Raw genomic sequence first — 19720 nt, 5'->3', positions numbered from 1 at the left:
GCGAACACCCTAAATAGCACATACAGAAATGTGCAACAGCTCCATACTGCACTGAGAAATCTAAAGGGGTTTTGAGTGAATGGAAAATGTTGCGGTTGACTTGTCATTACCGTCGATAGAAAAATATAATGTTTCACTAAACACACAGTGCCACTAACGTTATATCCTCAAAGTCTTACTGGTCAAGACAAGGTTGGCAAGAAGCCTACGGAAGCTCTTAGCGGCCATGTATTATTTATTTATTTTTTCCATCTTGTTTTCTCGTTTTCACGACTTAATTTTCATGTGATCTCGACATAATGAATGATTGTTAGATCTGTAACAAACTCAACTTTGACACATCTGATGGATAAACCCTGCGCTTCTACTGTAGCCTAATAAGCCTATGTCGTGGATATTTTAACTAATTTTGTTTCGCCTTGTAATAAAGTATACATTTATATATATGATATTTCCAGAGACAGTACGCTAAACATTTTGTTTGTGTAATTAACATGTTTAAATGGTCAAAACAACACCGCAAACACTGGCTTCAGAAGGATGCAGAACTATTCTAAGATCTTTTAGAGCTGATTGGATTCAACTCACTTTTAATTTTCGCTTTATTTGAAATAAAATGATATATAGGCCTAATTTGTAAATGTTAGTATTCATTTTATGTTGTGACTGATACCATGTGCGTTACAAGCTTCTGTTTGAAGGAGCGTTCGTGTGTATGTGTGTGTGTGTATGTGTGTGTGTGGGAAACACAAAAGATTACGTCACTATAGAACATCCCTAAATTAAATTAGCCTAATCTATCCCAAACGCGTACAGTATCAGTTATATTCAGGTCTATAGTGCCACCTGTTGGCACAGATTTGTAACTTGAGAACAACTTTTGTTATGTCGAGATCTCGAGATAATTAAGTCGTTATAACGAGAAAACAACTCTCGTCGAGATCACGAGAAAATAAAGGACACAGAAATCACAGAATTAAAACATTAACGTTTTGAAAGACGACTTTTTGTGTGTAAGTTGTCTATTCAACGTCACTGTTTAAAAGGATAATTATCATTTGAGATGCTTGCTTATTTGGGGCATTTATAGTTTTTCTCATCAAATATTGATAAATAATTATGTGTGAATAATTAGATTAATTAATGAGCAAATCATATAATTAAAATATATATATATTTTTTTTAATTCATTGACAGTCTTAATTCCTAGGCTACTCAGTGTGTCACATAATGACGTATTATACATACAACCACTACTTGGTAAAAAAAAAATACTAAACATGAATTACAATTAATTACAACATACAATGTTAATTTAAACACTTTTTTGAGGTTTGTAACATTTCATTGAAAAAAGCAAGGGAATTGTTTGAGGAAAACGCAACTTTGCTACCTCAGTATGTTTTCTCAGATTTGATGGTGAACTTTTGAAAGCAAAACTTTTAGTCATAACTGAATTAGAAATGTGTGAGCTTGATGCATGAAAACAATGATCATTAGTTTTAATGTCAAGCACACACATTTGAGCGTACGTTTAACACATTTAATGGCCATAAGATCAAATATAATACTCAAGAAGTGGAAAATGTAAGTTTTGGTATCAAATGTTTGCTTTATTTATCTCCGCCGACAGGAGGCGGAACTGAGTAGACACACTCTCTCTCACACACTGAAATGATCATTCAGAGCTGTTCTTAATTTATCCTATCTTTTTGCAGTATACACAAGGAATTTTGTCTTATGTGACGCATCTGCCAAGACTTAAGAATAACATGTTACCTGTCACATTTCACGTTAAAGTAAAAATAATTAAAACACGATATAATAATAATTAAAAACTATTAAAACAATAGATTATATTTTACAAACCAAGATAATAAAAACATAATTTTTGTTTACATGTATGCATGTTAAAAAGAGAATTCAAGATAATTAAGCACAATTTGATGAAATAACCAGCTCAGATGTTTGCTGAGATTCACCAAAGTCCTTCTGTAAGCTTTGGTTACATGCATATTTTTTTTTGTTATAGCATCACCTTGTGGCCAATTTGTAAAACATACCTTTACATACTAAAGCTGCTCTTTACAATTGAAATTATAGTGCAACCTTTTATTGATTTTAGCAGGTGACATTTGACTATTTATAATAAAAAAGCATTGCAAATTTAAACTTCAGGTTGTACAGGTTGTCGTATGTTTCATTGTCTTGTAGCCTATACCTGTAAAATCGATGAATCAAAACTCTTTTCCGAACTTTTTCAGGAAGGTTTGTAAATGATAAATGGTGAAATTTGGTATGGAATGGACTAAAAACAAATTTAGAAAATGTGCACTTTTCAGAACACTCAGTAAGGTGCAAATGTTCCATGATGGAAATGGATCTGAACGTTTAATTTTAAGGAAAACAGCATCAGAAGAAATATATATTAATTTTAGCCTTTACAATTTCTTAATACATAATAGTTATTTCAAAAGAATTGTCAAAAGAATTGTTTTCATGGTGGAAATAAAGCTACGTCAACCCCTTATGCAGTCACCACCACACTATTCAACCAAGGCATTCAAATAACAATGCAGAAAACAATGTTAAGAAAGAATTTACCATACATATTTATTTTGCATTTAATGAATCGTGAATGTAGTGAGCAGAATTGTAGAACCACTGATCCACAGATTTTGAAGACACCGAATGAAATTATAGTGCAATTTGCTCTCCACTTATTATTCAATATAATATTAAGCACTGAAAACGAACCAGCCGTTATATTATTGGAAACATTTTGGAACAATGCTGTATCTGTATCTACAAGAATTGTTATACACAATAGTGGAAAACATTAAAAAAAACTTCTACAAAAGGGCTTATATTTGTGCTGCCACTGCACTCTTTAGAATTTCATTGTTCTAAATTCAGAACTCAGGAAGATTCTGGGTACTTATAGGGCAGAAATGAGAAGGCGGGATTGTCAGAAATGATCACACACGCACATATATACACTTATTTTAGACTAATTAGCGTAATCAGCGGCAATGGTTTGTTCTCGGTCTCTGTTGACAGACATCTGGGCAGACTGCACCCGCCTTGTTTAGTAAAGGTACAGTTTATTTTCGCCGTGGGTTGTCTGTCAACAGCTAGTCTATGTCTGGTGGCCTCAGTTGCCAGAAATAGCAATAATTAGGATAGGGAGGGAAAAAGAGGAAAAGAGAAAACGTGTTAGACTGCTGGTAGGCCATCCACAGAGGCCGCTCCAGCTTTTTTTTTAACTTACTTCTGTATGTGTGTGTGTTTCCTCTGATAATACTATGAACATCCCTAATGAGAACGAGAGAGAGAGGGACCCTTTTGGTGTACGTGGATGGGAATCCAATGTTTTGAAACAATGAAATTGGGTGAGACGAGATGATCTGATACATGAACAGGCCACACACAGAGTCTCCGAATGACAGAACATTCAGAGAGTCTGCGAATATCAACTAGCTACAATGCTTGTACCAAATGTCTATTAAAATAACAAATAAATCACAACAGATACACCACATTTGGGAACAGTAACATTATTTAGCCAATATTAGCTAATTTGTCCTATTTTTATATTTCTGTGACCTTTCTGTCATTCAGCACTTAAAGTTATTCTTAAACACACTAGTAATTTATTAACACTTAAATGTAATCACTGGGAAATTTCTATATGAAAATATACGTCTCATACTGTTTTATAATTTTGTGATGCCTAAATTCACTTTTTATTTTATTGTTTTTATTTTTTTGATTTCCTCACTACAATATAGTGAAGAATTTTTATATCAGTCATTAATTTGTCAATATTGTATTTATTTATTTTCATCATTATGTTATTTATTTTTGATCATAAAATGCAAATAAGATTATTAGCAATGGAAAATTTTTTAAAACCAGCGAATCCCTACAAATCACACTATCATAACTGTTTAATTAGGTAACTACACAACATCTAGCCTTGTAGCATTCATAACAATAAATATAATTAATATATTTTTTTAAATATAGATAAACATATTAGGATAATTAAGACGTCTTTATAAATACAGATTTTACCCTCTCTTGTAAGATTCTCAGTGTCGAAATTGTCAATCTGTCAATCTAGAACATTCTAACAACAACCAAATGATGCGTTAATCATGTTCTGATCTCTTCGGAGGGTGGGTGAAGTCATGCTAGACACACACACTCCCTTTATCCATAATCTCTCAGTCTTCCTATATAAACCCACCCCAGCTTCAGGTCTACAAATACCCAAAACACACATGCATGCCCTTGACAAAGAGTTCAGCAAGGCAACATACACACGAAAGAGAAAAGGCAGAACTCCTGAAGCAACTTCTCAAGGACACAATATTTCACCAAGAAGGTAAATATTAAAAACACAATATACTTTAATTCAATTCTGAATTTTGTCTAGTGACTTTACTGAATTGCTTTGGTAAAAGTTTTTACCATTCCTAATTGGCTGGCTGTGTTTGCCGTTGTCATTTTGACTTAAGTAGTGGCAAATACTGCATGCAAATACTTTAAATAGTAAAAAAAAAAAAAAACGTTAATTTTTCTAAACATCATGTATCATGTTGTGCCCTCAGATGATGTGTTCAAGGTGTTTGCTACTTATCCTGGTTGTCTACTTCTTGATGGATGATCTTTGTGCTTTCCTGATACCAGACAGACTACGGGTGAAAAGAGTAAATATCACATTCACCAAAAAGCGTTAATTATCTTATTGAGAGAATATACATTTAGTTTTTAATATAGCATTGCAATAATAATAATAAAAACACTTTAATATGCCACATAAATTAAAATGCATGCGTTTCCTTGCAGAGCAATTTCAGGTCGGATCAGGAGACGTCAGCGCACATCTATGAGCTGTCTGATCTGGCAGACTTGTTCCCAGGAAATGAAGGGGAAATGACTCGGGATTGGGACCCCAATCCAGCTAAGACCCCCGATTTCTTTTCCCCTCTGGAACACATCAATGTGCAACCAGCAACTAGCAACTCTCGCAAAAACAAGGATAAGAGGCGGGTAGCAATATTTACTGTTATTTTACTTTATTGTAATAAAAAATACAAATAAATTCTCACACAATTCCCATATTTCCCCCTTAACCCTATTAGGAGGAGGATCACTGTTCCTCTGGACCCCATTGGCAGCACCCACTTGTCTTCCAGGAGCAGAAAGGTAATTTCAAATAGAGAAAACCAGTGGTTTGGCAACATATATTTGAATTAAACAGATTGCATATCCTGTAACTGATACAATTATTTTTTCGCCCTCAGGAGGAACCTGAAGATTTTAAGGAACACAATGCAAAGTGATCAAACTGACAGATGACGTAACACTGTTAAAAAACGACTGATTTATCATCTGGTTTAGTTTGGTTCTTTTCGTTTTTGTGGTTTCTTCTTCTTCTTTTGGAAATCTGTTTAATTGAACTTTTGGTTACTATTAAGCCATTGCATCTCGGGTTTATAAACTGTGATTTATTTATTTGTATTTATGTTTTTCCAAGATTAGCTCACCAGCTCCACCTAGTGGGGTGCAAACTGACAGACACTGTACTGGTGTTGCCTCAAAATAAAATGTACATGGATAAACCATCAATTCTTGTCTCTAATGTTCTTTCAACTTATTTTAAAGTCACAAAAACAGTGAGATTAGGAAAATCAGACATTTTAAGGCCAATAAAGAAAAGTTTTATTTCTCAAGGTAAAGAAAACAATATCGGATGCAAAAAGAAAAATATATATATACCATCTGCTTTGCTTTTCTCTTCACTTTCACATATGTACACTTTTCAAAATCTGTGATATTTACAGAGTGAAACATGAAGCAAGAGAGGTCTGGCTTTTGGGGATTTCCAGTCTCCCTTGCTTCACAAATAAACCAGAAAGAGGGGACAAAATTAAATCTAAACAATGGTCTCCAAACTAATTCAAAAGAAAGAGCTTGTAGCATAAATGAGTAGTCTTTACCAGTTCTCAGAGTTTAAAACTCTCAAACACGTCTTGAAAACAATAATTACAACCATTCTACTCAAGAAAAGCTTCAGCAAAGCTCCTAAATCTAGCCTTGTCATCTTATTAAACTGAAATCTTCTGAAAATTTTACATACTGAGAAAAAAAAAAACCACTATGCTGTGCATGTATTTAAAGATCAAACTGTTTTGATAGTTTCTTCGACAAAGTACATGGGTTAACATACTGTACATTATCAGTAGAATTAGAAGAAATTTTTTTATCAATAATTGCAGCAAAGGATTCCCTGCTTAAATGACTGGTATAGCGCTTTATTTTTGACAATCTAATACGTTAGCTGACTGGTCAAGTCCATTTAGGTGTGATTTCTGACATAAATTTTCAATTAAGAGGTTGTAATTCGAATGGTTTTATGATCACCTACAGGAAACGGCATTCAGACTAACACATTACATTGATTAGTCTTCAAACAAAGATCAACTGGACAGTTCACTAAGGAATAACATTTTTTGTAACAACTGTCAACACCATCTCTCACAGCAGCTCTTTGGCAAAATCAGGACAATATTTTTCTGTATTTTGAATAGTTATTTATATATGTATATTTTTTTTTTATACTTTTAAATAGACCAAAGTAACTAATATTGTATACATCTGTGAAAATGTAGTGTGGCTGTGTTCTCTAACTTTTCCAACAAAGAAATATGGTGGCACTTACTAAGTATGCAAGCTGCTAAATAAAAAAAATAAATAACAATTTGATGTGACAAGATAGCTTATGTATCTCTGGAACGGTTACAAATGAGCCAAGATCAATTACCAACTCTGGAGGTAAGAGATCAGTTCAAACGTTATTTCTCAGTGAACTCTGAAATGGAGACTACTGACTGTAAAATATGTAAAGAGTCTAGAAAAAGAGGAAAAAATGCATTTTGGATAGAAAATCTGGAGAACTGGGAACACTCAGAGCTTTGAGGGAATGATCACCCTCATCTAACTGTCTTTTTTATGACTTGACCGTCGAGAGTCTCTACATTTGTGGCAGTTAAATATGTCAGGCACGTTAGACTTCTTAATTTTGGCACAAGAGAGGTGCACCCACACGCTGCACTGACTACATTCAATCATGGGCCGTCCTGCAAACGGTTTACCGCAGTAACAGGTGATCAAATCCCACGAATCATCCCCTGCAAGGAAAAGATGCAACAAATTATATATATTTTTTAAATTAAATTGTAAAATCATTAATTAAATGTAAAAAAATAAATAAGTTGAATTTTTTTTTTTATGATAATCTCCTGTAAGGAAAAGATGCAACAAAGAAAAAAGAAGAAGAAGAAAAAAAAATTGTATTTAAATTGTAAAGTCATTAATAAAATTACTTTGTGACTAATTAAAAAAATAATAATAATAAAAAAAATAAATAAAAAAATATTATATATATATATATATATATACACACATATACATATACATATATATATATATATATATATAGGTTTTTTTATTGCTTAATATTTATTTTCTTAAGATACAATTTTTCAGAATTTTATTTTTTAGAAAGTAAAAAAAAAAACCATTTATTTGAACTAAAAATATTTTCTAACACTTTGTAAATGTCTTTTACTGTAACTTCTGGCCAATTTAATGTATCCTTGCTGAACAAAAATATTATTATTATTATTTTTTTCTTATTTACTCATGTATAATTGCTTCCAAGCAGCAAAAACTGTTTTCACTGATAAAAATAAGAAATGTTTCTTGAGCACCAAAATCAACATATTAAAATAATAACTGAAGGATCATGGGACACTAAAGACTAATGGTTGCTAAAGGTAATGGTTGCTGAAAATACAAAGATGTTGTATTTCACCACACTGATATAAAATTCAGTAAAAAAAAAATACAATGTTAAAATCCTTCAATTAATATTTACGAGCATTTCCAAACCATCTAAATCTTCCTCAGTCCCTAATAAACTCACCTGACTCAACCATTATGTCTTCATCAGCTATCCAGGTCTCTCCCTCACTGGAACTCATATCGGCCTCTCTGGTGGCTTCCTCCTTTTCTTCTTTCACTTGGGCCTGTAGTCTGCGCTCTGCCGCTGCTCCCTGGTCCAAATGCTCTTCTCCATGCCCGAGACCGTTCTCGGAGTCTGTCTCGCTTTGGGCCGAGCTCTTAAGCTTCTTAAGGGCTTTGGACTGTTTGGGGTTCTTACTGCGCTTGATCCTTGCACGCTTCTCGCCACCGCTGCTGCTGCTGTCACCAGCGCCTGAACCCAGAGAAAGGCGCTTCAGCTTCTTGTCCTTTTTGCGCTCAGCTTTGCTGGCGACCTGGCCCTCATAGAAAGGGTCTTTTAAACACATTTTGTCCATCAGGGCGCTGTCAGACGACAGCCGCCGCATGCTCTTGTTGCTCTTATTGGCACGAGCCTTGCGAACGAACGTGTGGATGGTGTTCAAGTCCGACGTGCCGTGACTCCAGTTGGGAGCCATGTTAGAACTCACTCCACCTAAAACGCTGCCTTCACCTGAAGCACCAGAGCTGTTTGGAGAACTGGAGGATGCTGGCGACCATGGCCTTTCCTGTGGACAGAGACACAAACAGAATGGTTCAAATGTTATTTTGTCATAAAACATCTTACATCTACAAATACAGGTTGAAAAAAGACCTGTACAGGACTAAAGATGTTCAATGGAGATGACTGGACACACAGAAACCACAGGCGACTGAGGTCCAAAATCCTAAAGATTTCAGCATTAACATGTCCCAAAACAGGAGTTTAATTGTGATTGGAGCTACATTCTGCCAGTCAGTGGCCTTCAAGAAGCAGGACTGGTCAGACCTGGAGTAAACCATGTAAAGCTGCGGTTCTCAATGCCGATCCTGGAATTCCCCAAACACTGCATGTTTTGGATATCTCCATAAACTGACAAACCTGATTTCACTCATTGGCACCAACAGCTAAATCTAGGAACTATCTATTATTCAGAAAAATCAGCACCAATAATTGGATTTTCTTTTAATGTTTACATTTTCACTCTCTCCATTTCTTGTTTATCATTTGTATGATAAAAATTGTGCGATGAAGCACAGGTTTAAAAAATTGTATTAACTTTAAAATGGTAAAACTTTCACAATTAAAGCATACTATTATTACATTTCAACATTTGTAAAAAAACAAAAAAACAAAAAAGATTTTACAAACTAAAGCACAATTAAACAGTTCCCAGCAAGATTTTAACTTAGTTATTATCTACAAAATCCAGTATCTGTCAGATTCTGCTCATTAGCGCATTAGTAAATGCTTGAAATGGGTGTCAAAAAGGTGCAGCACTAAGTCTTCTCTGGGAACAAGATTTGTAAGAGGGCTTTAATGCATGGAACCACACCTAAATGTGAAACAATGCTCCATTCTTACCTCCTTTGGAGAAGGGATGTAACCAGCATATGCAAGAACAAAACTGCAAAACTTGTTGAAGTCCTCCACTGTCCTCTTTCTTCTCTCTGATGGCTGGACATGAACATCATTTATTAGTAATTTGGACAAGCACTGCCATCTGTAGGATGAAAATCTTATTTTCCTTGTTTGACTTACCAGAGTCTCTGCTTTGCACTTCAGTAATGAATCTATGTAGCAAAAAGAAAGGAGAGAGAACAACGTCAATTCGTTGCTAAATAACAGATTTAACCGAGGAAACTTTGCATTTGGAATAGATTGGGGATTTTTTATTTTTAACAAACCTGGTAAAAGTGCGTTTTCGACGGTAAGCTAACGCGCTACATGTGCTATTCCTGGCGACACCCTCCTGTTGATTGAGGCGTAAAATTTAACTGCGCAAGGCACCATTTTACATCCAAACATCCACACGATTTAAGAGACTTTAATTGTGAAGAAAACTAAACTAATATAGTGACAAACACTATAAACTAAAGCGGTGAAAAATGCGAGAGGACGAAGCAGCTTGTGACGTAAACCTGGCTCTCGTCTCTCGACGTCGAAACACGCCAAGACAACTTTTCTGGTTTGGAAACTCCTATGAAAACATATATGGTTGATCTTAATACAGTTACAATGGCAAAATCTATAAGTGTTTAGAGAGAACAGACACCAACGGCAATGCATTTCGTGTTACCCCGGCACAACAAAGAGTTACAGTCAGGCGGCGAAATGCTACCACGCTAAGCAGCGACCAGCCTTAAAAAGGCAACATTTTTGTCGTAATGTCGTAAAAGTAACTTATAAGAAAAACAGCCTAACCGTGTACTAATAATAATATAAAAAAAAAATCGACTGGCACCTGGATCATCAGCGGCAACTAATTTAAGACAGATCTTGTTTTATTTGGCGAAGACAAAATGCGCAACGCTGCGTAACTGCGGTTTTGTTAAACCGGACCCTTAAATCATTTGAACAGAAAGCAGTGGTTGGATATCAGGCATGTTTTAAATCATTTATGAGTTACTGCTTAAACAAATGGCTACAATCAACTGGAGTAATTTCACTTCTTGCACAAGATAGCAGCTCGGCTAATCCCTGTATGAACCAGCTCGTCTGCGAAGTGAAATGTCCTCTGCTTCATTAACGCAATCAAACATTAGAAAGTGGCTGGCACTGAATCAGGTTAACGTTACTTGTGAAATCAGTCTGCTAAACTAAAGGGTATGCAAAGTTACTGCAGTATTAAAGGTGCTAACAGGCTAACGTAACTGACTTTGCTGAAACTGAACGATGATGGGTGTTGCCGATCACAACAGGGTTAAAGTTTGAATATTTGAAATTCAAGTTTTATGTTTTCCTTACCTTGGTGTTCGGACATTATTTCAAGCATTGTCGCCTAAGAAGCTCGATCCTCTTGAGTTGGGTGACACCGTGCAGCGTCGATCTTCGCCCGGCTTCGGGCGCAGCAAGCCCCGGAGGACTAGCTAGAGTCCAGCGAGCTGGGCATGTGAACGATTCAAACGACGATTTTACTTTATTTTACAAAATGGTCCAATGAAATATCGCTGGATCTTAAATCCCTGGAAATATCAATTAACTTTGTTTTGGCCAGCAAGCAGCATTGCAAAAATGATCCAGCTGGCGATTCGACTACCTAACGGACTATCGCGTAAGAAAAGAACCAGTGATAAAACCAGGGATCCAGCATGTTCTTGCAACGAATGTTAGTAACATAAACTCTGCGTTCGCGTTATTATGCTTTTTCGACGAAAGTTCCCCCAAAATACGTCTGCGTGTCGCCTCCAGCGCGCCTCACTAGAGTCGACGACGTCAACTGACTCCAGACCCCTTGCGGTCAAATTGCTGTTGCGGTGTAAAATTTTCTCTCCAAGGGTTCATGGGACATGTAGTTCAACATGTCAGATTTTCTGGCAGACGGCACGGAATCCAATGGCGAATAAACACCAATACCCATAATTCATTGCGCTAGTCTTTTTTCTGCAACGCTCATGGGAAATTGAGTTTATCTGTTCCAAATCCTATGGCTTGTACTTGCATAGTACACTATTTTAAAAGAATAACGGTACATTTATTTACTTTAATATTTCTATGCAGATAGTTGGATATTTCAATCAACATGTAAGATCATTCGTTTAACAGGCGGCTTTCCTGGTCATTTCGGTTGCCTGTGACGTATTTTAACCATTAAACCCAAGCCTGTGGAAAAGCCAAGCAGCTGTTTTTCACGAAATGAACATTTACTTGCGAAAGGGGGCGCTTGGCGGCTCAGGAAGAGTTGGTTCACAGGCGACACTGGTTATTATTTAAAATAATGAAAATCGAGAAAATATGTAGGCAGGCTAGTATAGTATGGGATAGGTGTTCGTGGGCCTGAAAGCTATAATTTATTGAGGATGGAGAAAAATGGGAAGTCGTGGCCTAATGGTTAGAGGGTTGGACTCCCAATCGAAGGGTTGTGGGTTCTAGTCTCGGGCCGGATGGAATTGTGGGTGGGGGGAGTGCATGAACAGCTCTCTCTCCACCTTCAATACCTCGACTTAGGTGCCCTTGAGCAAGGCATCTAACCCCCAACTGCTCCCCGGGCGCCGCAGCATAAATGGCTGCCCACTGCTCCCCGTGTGTGTGTGTGTGTTCACTGCTCTGTGTGTGTGCATTTCGGATGGGTTAAATGCAGAGCACAAATTCTGAGTATGGGTCACCATACTTGGCTGAATGTCACTTCACTAAAAAAATAGAGATCCTTCTAATAATCATAAATACATTTTCTTCTTAATTCATTGAAAAGCTAAGGAAAAGTCTTGGTTAATTTAATAATAATTTTAATGTATTTTAGTTGAATATAAAAAAATCGAATTTATTCTAGAAATCTAATATAAAATATTATGAAAATGCAAAAACAAAACAAAAAACGTGATTTTGTTTTATTTTTTACCTATATTGTCAGCCTTTATGTGGCATTTAAAATCTCACCCTCTTTTATCACTTAATCTTTCATTAATGACATGTAATTCTTTTTAATCTGTATATTTCTTAAAATGTTTTTATTTATTTATTTATTTTACTTAATTAAATATACTGAATAATACAGTTGTAAATGACAGCTAGACATGCAGTGATTCTTAATCTCTACTGTTTTTATACAGTTTATGACTGGTACTCGCCTGTCTGAGCCACCGAGCGCCCCCTTCAGGACATAAAAATAATCACATCTAAAAGTGCAAAAGCCGATTTGTTGATTTCAGTTCACTGACCAAACCTCTTAACAACGAAATCAGCTACCGCTTCAGGGGCAGTTTCCACCTTGAATACATCACACAGTACTGTACAGCCTCGACAGGGCTCTTGATCACACAAGCATAAAGAACACGGGAAGGCACGAAGAGGCTTTTGAAGAAGATATGTCTGAGAAGGACCCTAAAACATCACAGGACCTGACTATTGTGGTGAGTGCTTGATTTTTTCCGAGATACAATACTGGGTCATGCACTTACAGTCGCCTAGTATTCGGTCACGCTCACTAGCCAAAGTGAATTAATGTATAATGAGAAGTGCTGTAAGTGATTTGCCTGTTGTAAGTCTCCATTCATTAACAGCTTTGTCGTGAAGTAGTATTGAAAGATCACTCTCGTGAGTTCAATGCATTTTCAAATGGTTTCTTTGTTTATCAGTCATTAAAATGTAGATGCAATTTATTTTCAGAAGGGTTATACAACGAAAATTTCTTTATATCACTGTTAGGTATCTTGAGTGATTATACGATGTTGAGAGGTTTCCCTTGTTACTATGGTTTCGCTTCCACGCGTGGGCGGGGAGCATGCCCTTAAACTGCTGTTTTTACTCCTGTGTGGGAGGCCCACGCAAAACCCACACGATTCTAGACGGATAACATTTGTGCTCGTTGGACATAGTGTTCATTCACAATTTTTTATCAGAGTTTTAAATCTGATTGTTTGTTTTATATTGTTCTTCTTCGTTTTAGGTACAGACCTTGCTGCAGCAGATGCAGGACAAGTTCCAGACCATGTCAGACCAGATTATTGGGCGAAATATCCTTCCACATTATGCACGTGTTTATCACTGTAATTAATTTAGCACCTAATTGTAGCTTAATTGAGTGGAATCGAAACCTTAATTTATTAGAAGAGAAGTCATGCTTCCTAGATGCTTCCCTTTGTGATGGTAGCTTATTCAAAATGCGTTTTCTCTTAATTCAAATACTTGATGAGATGAGTACGCGAATCGATGACTTGGAGAAGAACATCTCTGATCTCATGAGTCAGGCAGGTGTGGAGGAGTCAGAGGAGGAGATAAAAGTCACTGAGACCTCTGGAACAGCTTGAAGGCAAAGACCAACACCATCCTAGTAAGCGTAGGTGGTGCTTATGCACCTTTGACGATGCCATTCTTTCAACGTTGTTACTATTTAGAGAGCATTTATATTCTATAAACTGCAGCAGAATATGATATGTATCTGCTTGTGACTCAGGTTCATGTTACTTCATGCCATATCTTTGTGTTTTGTTTAATTTTAGTATCTTTTCTCTTTCAGACTGCCAAGGAACACAGTGAGGACCTTCTACTGCAGTATCAGAATTTTTAAATGAAATGTGAATTAATCCTTTTTTAAGTAATTCATTAAAAATGGTGCTTGCCTATGTGTATTACATAATATATTACATAATATATTACATGCTGTTAGGTTAAAACTATATTACTGGACAGGAGATAAACAAATGAAAACTTGTTTTTGTATTTATTCATTGCATTCACAGGGGAAATCATGTGATTCCTGCATGTTTTGCTGATGATTAAAAACTCCATGAAATGGCTTTGAAGTCGCTGTTTTCTTTCCTGCGCTAACATTATTCTTTTTAAAACGTGTGTTAAAAGTGTTAAACTCCACATTTTATTTTTGTCAAGATCTGCATTTAAAGTATTTAACTGGAATACATGGCGACTTTTAAAAGGTCTTCATTAGAAAGTGTCTGCAGCCAGTGTAGTTATGACATCTACCAGCAGGGGTTAACTGGGTCATGTTAATCATGCATAACCTTGACCCATTGGATGCACCACAAGAATGTGCACAGTTCCAAAGCCTTCATTAACGACTAATGTCAAAGGAGAACCATATCAGCCAGACTGCTTGGAGATATGTGGTATTAGAAGAAGGGACATTTTAAAGCCTTATTAACGCCTTGCTGTTTTAATTGGTGCCAACAGATGATCAGACCAAGTTAGAAAACAAATCAGTGATCCACCATCATGACTTTTATGGTATTTGACAGTGTTTATATATGTATGTATTTACTCACATATATTTTATATTATTCCACACCAGACTCAAGTAAATTGTACTTAAAATTGTTGAAGTGGCATTCATATCTAATGTCATAATGTGTGTGTATGATATTATGTTAATAACACAATGTATGCGTTGTCAAGAACCAAGCTTGGCAATTTTCTGCCAAGCTAACATGGGATGTGTTTGTGAGTGAAGTAAACATAGTTTATCTCATTTTGACATTTCCGAATATTTCTGTACACCTTACACTGAGTGTTTGTGTCATTGATGAATTTAGCGGTGAATGAGTTGTTGATATTTATTTATTTTTATTTTTTAGTGCTTCCACAGCTTTCTATAGAGAGATCTCTGGTAATATAACAAAGTGCATACATACAGTATCTTAATACATTTTCTAATTATTATTCTAATATTATACTTATTCTATTATTTTACTATTATTATACTTCGAATTTCTTAATAATCCTTCAAAATATCTTAATACAAATACAAATATCTTTTTTTTAACTGTTTATTTCATATTTTCTTACCATATACAGAAAAAATGAACAAGAGTAAAAAAACATATAGTAAAAAAAAATTAAATAAAAAAAATTAAATAAAATAAATATCTTAACACATTACACAAATACCTAACTCAAATTATAAATAAATAATGCCACTTTAAGCCGCCAGGTGCTACCAGGACACAACACACCAAGGCCTAAATGAAGACAGAAAATGAAAGAGTGGCCGTGACGGAGTCGTTTTTTGTTCCTCTCCATGTCTTACTCCACGACCTGAAACAAATACACAAATCAGTGTTACTTATCTTAATACATGAAATTTAAAGCAAATTTGACTCATATGAAAAGAAAAATAAACTAGCAAACATTAGAGATTCTAATCTCAGTACCGGAAACCAGTCATGGAGCTGCATCTCCTCCAGAACAAGTCTCTGCTGGGGGTCCGGCTGCAGACAATCGCAAATCATCTGGCAGCATTCTATTCAAAAAGATGGGAGAGATTATGCACTTATTACTTGCACCTTTTTATAATTAGATTTCAAATTGTATACTTTCATATGTATAAGTTAAATTGTCCATCTTTGTTCTTTTATGAAGCTCTCACTTTGTGACAAGTCGGATTTGGACCATTCATTCTTGCTGATCATTTGCAGGTCTTTGTCGTCCGGATAATACCCGCACACCATCACGAACAGCAGGATCCCTAATGACCAAACTGTCGCTGGCTTTGCATAGTACCCACCGTCGACATAGAACTCCGGTGGACAGTACATTTCTGTACCTAGAAGGAAGAGATTTTGATATTTAATGCATTTCTGCAGCATGTACAGATATGTTTCAGTGAGCTAAATGACCTGCTAGCAAATCATAAAACCTACCACTGAAGGTCACGTAGGTAGAGTCCTTCATGAGCATGCCGCAGCCGAAGTCGATCAACTTAACCTCCAACGTGTCCGGGTTCACCAGGATGTTTTCCAGTTTTATATCTCTATGGAAGACGCCACGCTCGCAGCAAATGTTAGCGGCATGAATGACCTGCCACATTAAATGTCGTGCTATCCCCTCTTCAAGCCTTTGTCGGAGCTTCACGAAACTAAACAGGCTCATGCTTAGCATGGGCCGCTCCAAGACCATGACATAGTAGTCGGGGTCGTCCTGCCAGTCCAGGAGTTTGATTATGTGTGGAACACTGGGGCCCATATTGGCCATGAGTGTCAGGCCAATCTCCATTGGAAGGCGACTGGGATGGCCAGGCTAAAAGAAAGAACATTTGATGCTTAGATTGAAGGTGGTTTCTCAGATTAACATGAATATAAGATGTTAGAAATGGATATAACAGTGACTGAGATGCAATAATACACGTAAGTAATAAATGTAAGTAGCGCACAGACTACTTACAACTCTGATATATGGCAAATCTGGAGTCTTTTCTGCAATTTTCACAGCCACCTGTTCAATCAGACAAAGAATTGACAATTATCAGGTGCATAGAGATCATTACGGTCATGAATACCGAACAAGTATGGAAAGTTTTATAAGTAAAAAAAAAAAAAGAAACCTTGAGGCCATCCTTGCAGCGAGTCCCTGCATGCACATGGCCATAGCCTCCTCTACCCAGCTTGGGCCCAAATTCGTATCGCCAGAAAATGTGTCCTATTTAAAAGATAAACAAATGCAGTAAGCATGAAATACATTTTTATGCATTCTATAATTGAAACTAAAATTTTCTAATTGTCATATATTTATTATTCGTACTGCTGTCTGGCTCCTCCGCTTCATCATCAGTGGAACTATCTAGACTTTGGAGGTCCTCAGCAGCGGGAAGGACTTCAGAGCCTAAACCTTCTCCAAAATCATTAATCTCTGCAATTTCCTGCAGAGAAGTCTTATCTGAAGAGGGAAATAATATTAATCAAATCAGTTTAATATCATGAATTAAATATTGCATCCTCAAATTTGTGTGGCATTTTAAATAACTGAGAATGTGAGAATCTGCATGTATTATATTTTGAATTCTGGCTGTAAACTTACCCTTGTCCAGCTCTTCCCAATCATCGTATAACCCAATGAAGAAGCCCAATAATATGAATAAAATATTGCACACTCAAATTACAGTAGTTTTTCATTTAAGGGCACTTTTGTAAAAATATTAAACATTTCCAAACAATGTAAATAAATTGGTTTCTGGATTAAGATCTGACAGGTTTGGCAGTGAGACCTAATAAATCCATTCACTTGGAAATTGAGAATTGGATTATGGCAGTGAATTTACCCTTGTCCAGCTCTCCCACTTTGTCCTCTTCAGTCAGACAAGCTGGAGTGTTGACATCCTGTTGTGGTGGGACGTCCTGCTCCAGCAGTTCCTCTATAGCAGGGAGGACTTCAGAGACTGGAGGTTCTTGGTGATCATGGATATCTACAACAGGTATATGTTGTAGAGAAGTCTGACCTACAGAGGGAATATTAATAACTTAAGTAAAACAAAAAATGCTAATGAAAAATGATTGAAAAATTAATTTTTTTTTAGACAATTTAAAGCCATCTGTAAAATAACTATTCTTTTTTTATCATTGAGGTACTCAATGTTAATAAAACACATATTTCATAGAAATTTGTTATCTCGGCAAAGGAGAAGTGCCCACCAACATAGATCTAGACAGATTTATGAAGAATATTTGAGACAAATAGGCCTTTTGTGTATATAGAAAACGTCTTAGATCTTTGAGTTCAGTTCATTAAAAATGGGGTAAAAACAAAAGTGTGGCGTTTTTCATTTTGTTCAGTGTATTATACTTTTTTTTAGTGTGATAGTGATTTTTTGTTATACATAAAAAAGGCCAGTTGTACACGAGAACAACATAAGTTTCCCTAATTAAAGAATCTCCCATTAAAACTTCCATCATCGTATGTGATTTTACCATCATTAAGTCTCCGATACGATCCCGCCTCATTCTGGGACACTTCTTCAGCCTTAGCCAGGTTGTATTTTCCTGCTTTTCGGCGGAAAAAGCGAAGAAGGCGATATCTCCAAAACCTTTTGTAGTTTTCCTCTCGTCTCTCTGACTCTTTTCTCTCTATCTCATCAGCACCACCAGGCGTCTCATCAGGAGGATGAGGATGGTTTTCCGCCCTGATGGGGGAGTATTTGAGCAGCACACAGGGTTGGGGTTCATGTGTATGCCCCACTTTAAACGCTTTCTTGTGTTTTGAAAACAATCCCATTATAATAGGGGGTTTTTCACTCTGAAAACAGACTACTCCGAAACTTCAACCAACAAAATGAGCTACTTAGCTCTATAGGCTAGTGACAATGCCCCTGAATTTTCGAGATACCCCTACCGGAGGTAGAACTAAACCCAACAATGTTTTTCCTCATCTCTAAGGTCTCCCATATATGAAATGGATTCTTGGCTAAAAATATTTTACTGCTAAGATTGTTAAATTAACAGATATTGTTATACACCACAAAACCAATAAAGGACTAAAATATAGCCTGTCCGTATGGGAGTTAAGGCATATAAACTAATGCAGATCAATCACACAAGCTCTGAGAGCTTTGAAACTTGACATGTTTGTAGTCAGGAAGTTGATTTAACTACTAGAAAAGACTGGATGTGAATATCTTGATGTATGGAATAAATAGACACATGTAAACACATATCTAAAATAAGCGGACATGCACAAATTCAATATCTATGCAGAATGTTTTCATTTACTTTGTGCTTGCTTTGCCTGGCATTATCATAGAAACACATATGATGGCTTGTTGGAAAGGTGGGGTTGTGCTGAATCCAGCAATACCAAATATGTAAATATATAATAAAAGAGAAGTGTTCTGTCACTCAATGTATGAGGTGTCCAAAATGAATGAAAATTGAACACTGACATAATTGAATCCAAACCCATTCATTATCAGTGGTGAGAAGAATGTTGAGAAATTCAAATATAAGAGACATCAAAAAATATTTAATATGGCACCTTGTACTATATGGAAACAAAGATTGAAATCGAAAGATAACACCTTACCATAGCACAAACAGGAGACCAGGAGTTTTAACTTAATGAACTTTTTAATAAAACTATAACTTAACTTCACACAATACAACTTAAATTACTGTCTTAAATAAAACAAATGGCAATCTAACTAAAGAAACAAACACTCTTTGGGGAAATGAGCCCTGTCTTCTCAGGCTGTTTAGTTTATTTTCTAGCAGCAACCATTTGGAACATCAACTGCTTTTGGGAACCGTTGGAGAAGGGTCTGGCTGCAGACTTGCACTTGCACTCTCAGACACTGCTTCTGCTAGCAACGTCACTTGGAGTCTTTATTTTTTATTTTGTTCTATTTATTGATAACTTTTTGTTTGAATTTCCCAACATTTTATAACAGTTGCCATGTGGCAAAGACAAGAAAAAATAAACTAAATTACAATG

At 36.0% G+C, this 19720-nt stretch overlaps 3 protein-coding genes and 2 long non-coding RNA genes across 6 annotated transcripts; 3 read left to right on the top strand and 2 right to left on the bottom strand.

Annotated features, from left to right (window-relative positions):
- Positions 1-4053: 4053 nt before the first annotated feature.
- LOC113105768 (uncharacterized) lies at positions 4054-5053 on the top strand. Its single transcript, XR_003292397.1, has 3 exons — positions 4054-4390; positions 4617-4715; positions 4855-5053. It is a non-coding gene; the product is annotated as an uncharacterized LOC113105768 (long non-coding RNA).
- On the bottom strand, positions 4404-11466 carry phf23b (PHD finger protein 23b). Of its 2 annotated transcripts, none has more exons than XM_026267043.1 (5): positions 10820-11466; positions 9614-9645; positions 9437-9529; positions 7997-8600; positions 4404-4700 (listed from the first exon to the last, which is right to left on the bottom strand). In XM_026267043.1, the coding sequence occupies exons 1-5, from the start codon at positions 10845-10847 to the stop codon at positions 4642-4644; spliced, it is 816 nt and encodes a 271-aa protein (XP_026122828.1). In that variant the 5' UTR covers positions 10848-11466; the 3' UTR covers positions 4404-4641. The 2 variants fall into 2 exon arrangements, with proteins under 2 accessions (XP_026122828.1, XP_026122827.1); XM_026267042.1 differs by lacking the exon at positions 4404-4700 and adding an exon at positions 5714-7199 and having other exon boundaries at positions 10820-11357.
- Positions 5146-5637, top strand: LOC113105769 (uncharacterized). Its single transcript, XR_003292398.1, has 2 exons — positions 5146-5214; positions 5313-5637. It is a non-coding gene; the product is annotated as an uncharacterized LOC113105769 (long non-coding RNA).
- Positions 9604-14307, top strand: hsbp1a (heat shock factor binding protein 1a). The gene is made up of 5 exons (XM_026267045.1): positions 9604-9782; positions 12622-12921; positions 13458-13524; positions 13697-13841; positions 14028-14307. The coding sequence occupies exons 2-4, from the start codon at positions 12877-12879 to the stop codon at positions 13816-13818; spliced, it is 234 nt and encodes a 77-aa protein (XP_026122830.1). The 5' UTR covers positions 9604-9782; positions 12622-12876; the 3' UTR covers positions 13819-13841; positions 14028-14307.
- Positions 14308-15604: 1297 nt separating this feature from the next.
- LOC113105287 (serine/threonine-protein kinase pim-1-like) lies at positions 15605-16516 on the bottom strand. Its single transcript, XM_026266341.1, has 3 exons — positions 16165-16516; positions 15891-16067; positions 15605-15764 (listed from the first exon to the last, which is right to left on the bottom strand). Exons 1-3 carry the CDS (start codon positions 16514-16516, stop codon positions 15607-15609), a joined length of 687 nt encoding a protein of 228 aa, XP_026122126.1. The 3' UTR covers positions 15605-15606.
- Between the last annotated feature and the right edge of the window lie 3204 nt (positions 16517-19720).

Source organism: Carassius auratus, chromosome 7, assembly GCF_003368295.1.
Source record: "Carassius auratus strain Wakin chromosome 7, ASM336829v1, whole genome shotgun sequence".
Lineage (NCBI taxonomy): Eukaryota > Metazoa > Chordata > Actinopteri > Cypriniformes > Cyprinidae > Carassius > Carassius auratus.
This window is presented reverse-complemented; position numbering and strand designations above follow the sequence as displayed.

Coding starts and splice junctions, on each gene's coding strand:
- phf23b (XM_026267042.1), bottom strand. CDS start 10,847: ATGCTTGAAATAATGTCCGAACACCAAG. Junction 9,530..9,613: donor AGTGCAAAGCAGAGACTCTG/GTAAGTCAAACA, acceptor GTTCATGTCCAG/CCATCAGAGAGAAGAAAGAG. Junction 7,200..7,996: donor AGACATAATGGTTGAGTCAG/GTGAGTTTATTA, acceptor TTTTCCTTGCAG/GGGATGATTCGTGGGATTTG.
- hsbp1a (XM_026267045.1), top strand. CDS start 12,877: ATGTCTGAGAAGGACCCTAAAACATCACAGGACCTGACTATTGTG. Junction 12,922..13,457: donor CACAGGACCTGACTATTGTG/GTGAGTGCTTGA, acceptor TCTTCGTTTTAG/GTACAGACCTTGCTGCAGCA. Junction 13,525..13,696: donor AGACCAGATTATTGGGCGAA/ATATCCTTCCAC, acceptor TAATTCAAATAC/TTGATGAGATGAGTACGCGA.
- LOC113105287 (XM_026266341.1), bottom strand. CDS start 16,516: ATGGAGATTGGCCTGACACTCATGGCCAATATGGGCCCCAGTGTTCCA. Junction 16,068..16,164: donor TACCTACGTGACCTTCAGTG/GTAGGTTTTATG, acceptor TCTTCCTTCTAG/GTACAGAAATGTACTGTCCA. Junction 15,765..15,890: donor CAAATCCGACTTGTCACAAA/GTGAGAGCTTCA, acceptor CTTTTTGAATAG/AATGCTGCCAGATGATTTGC.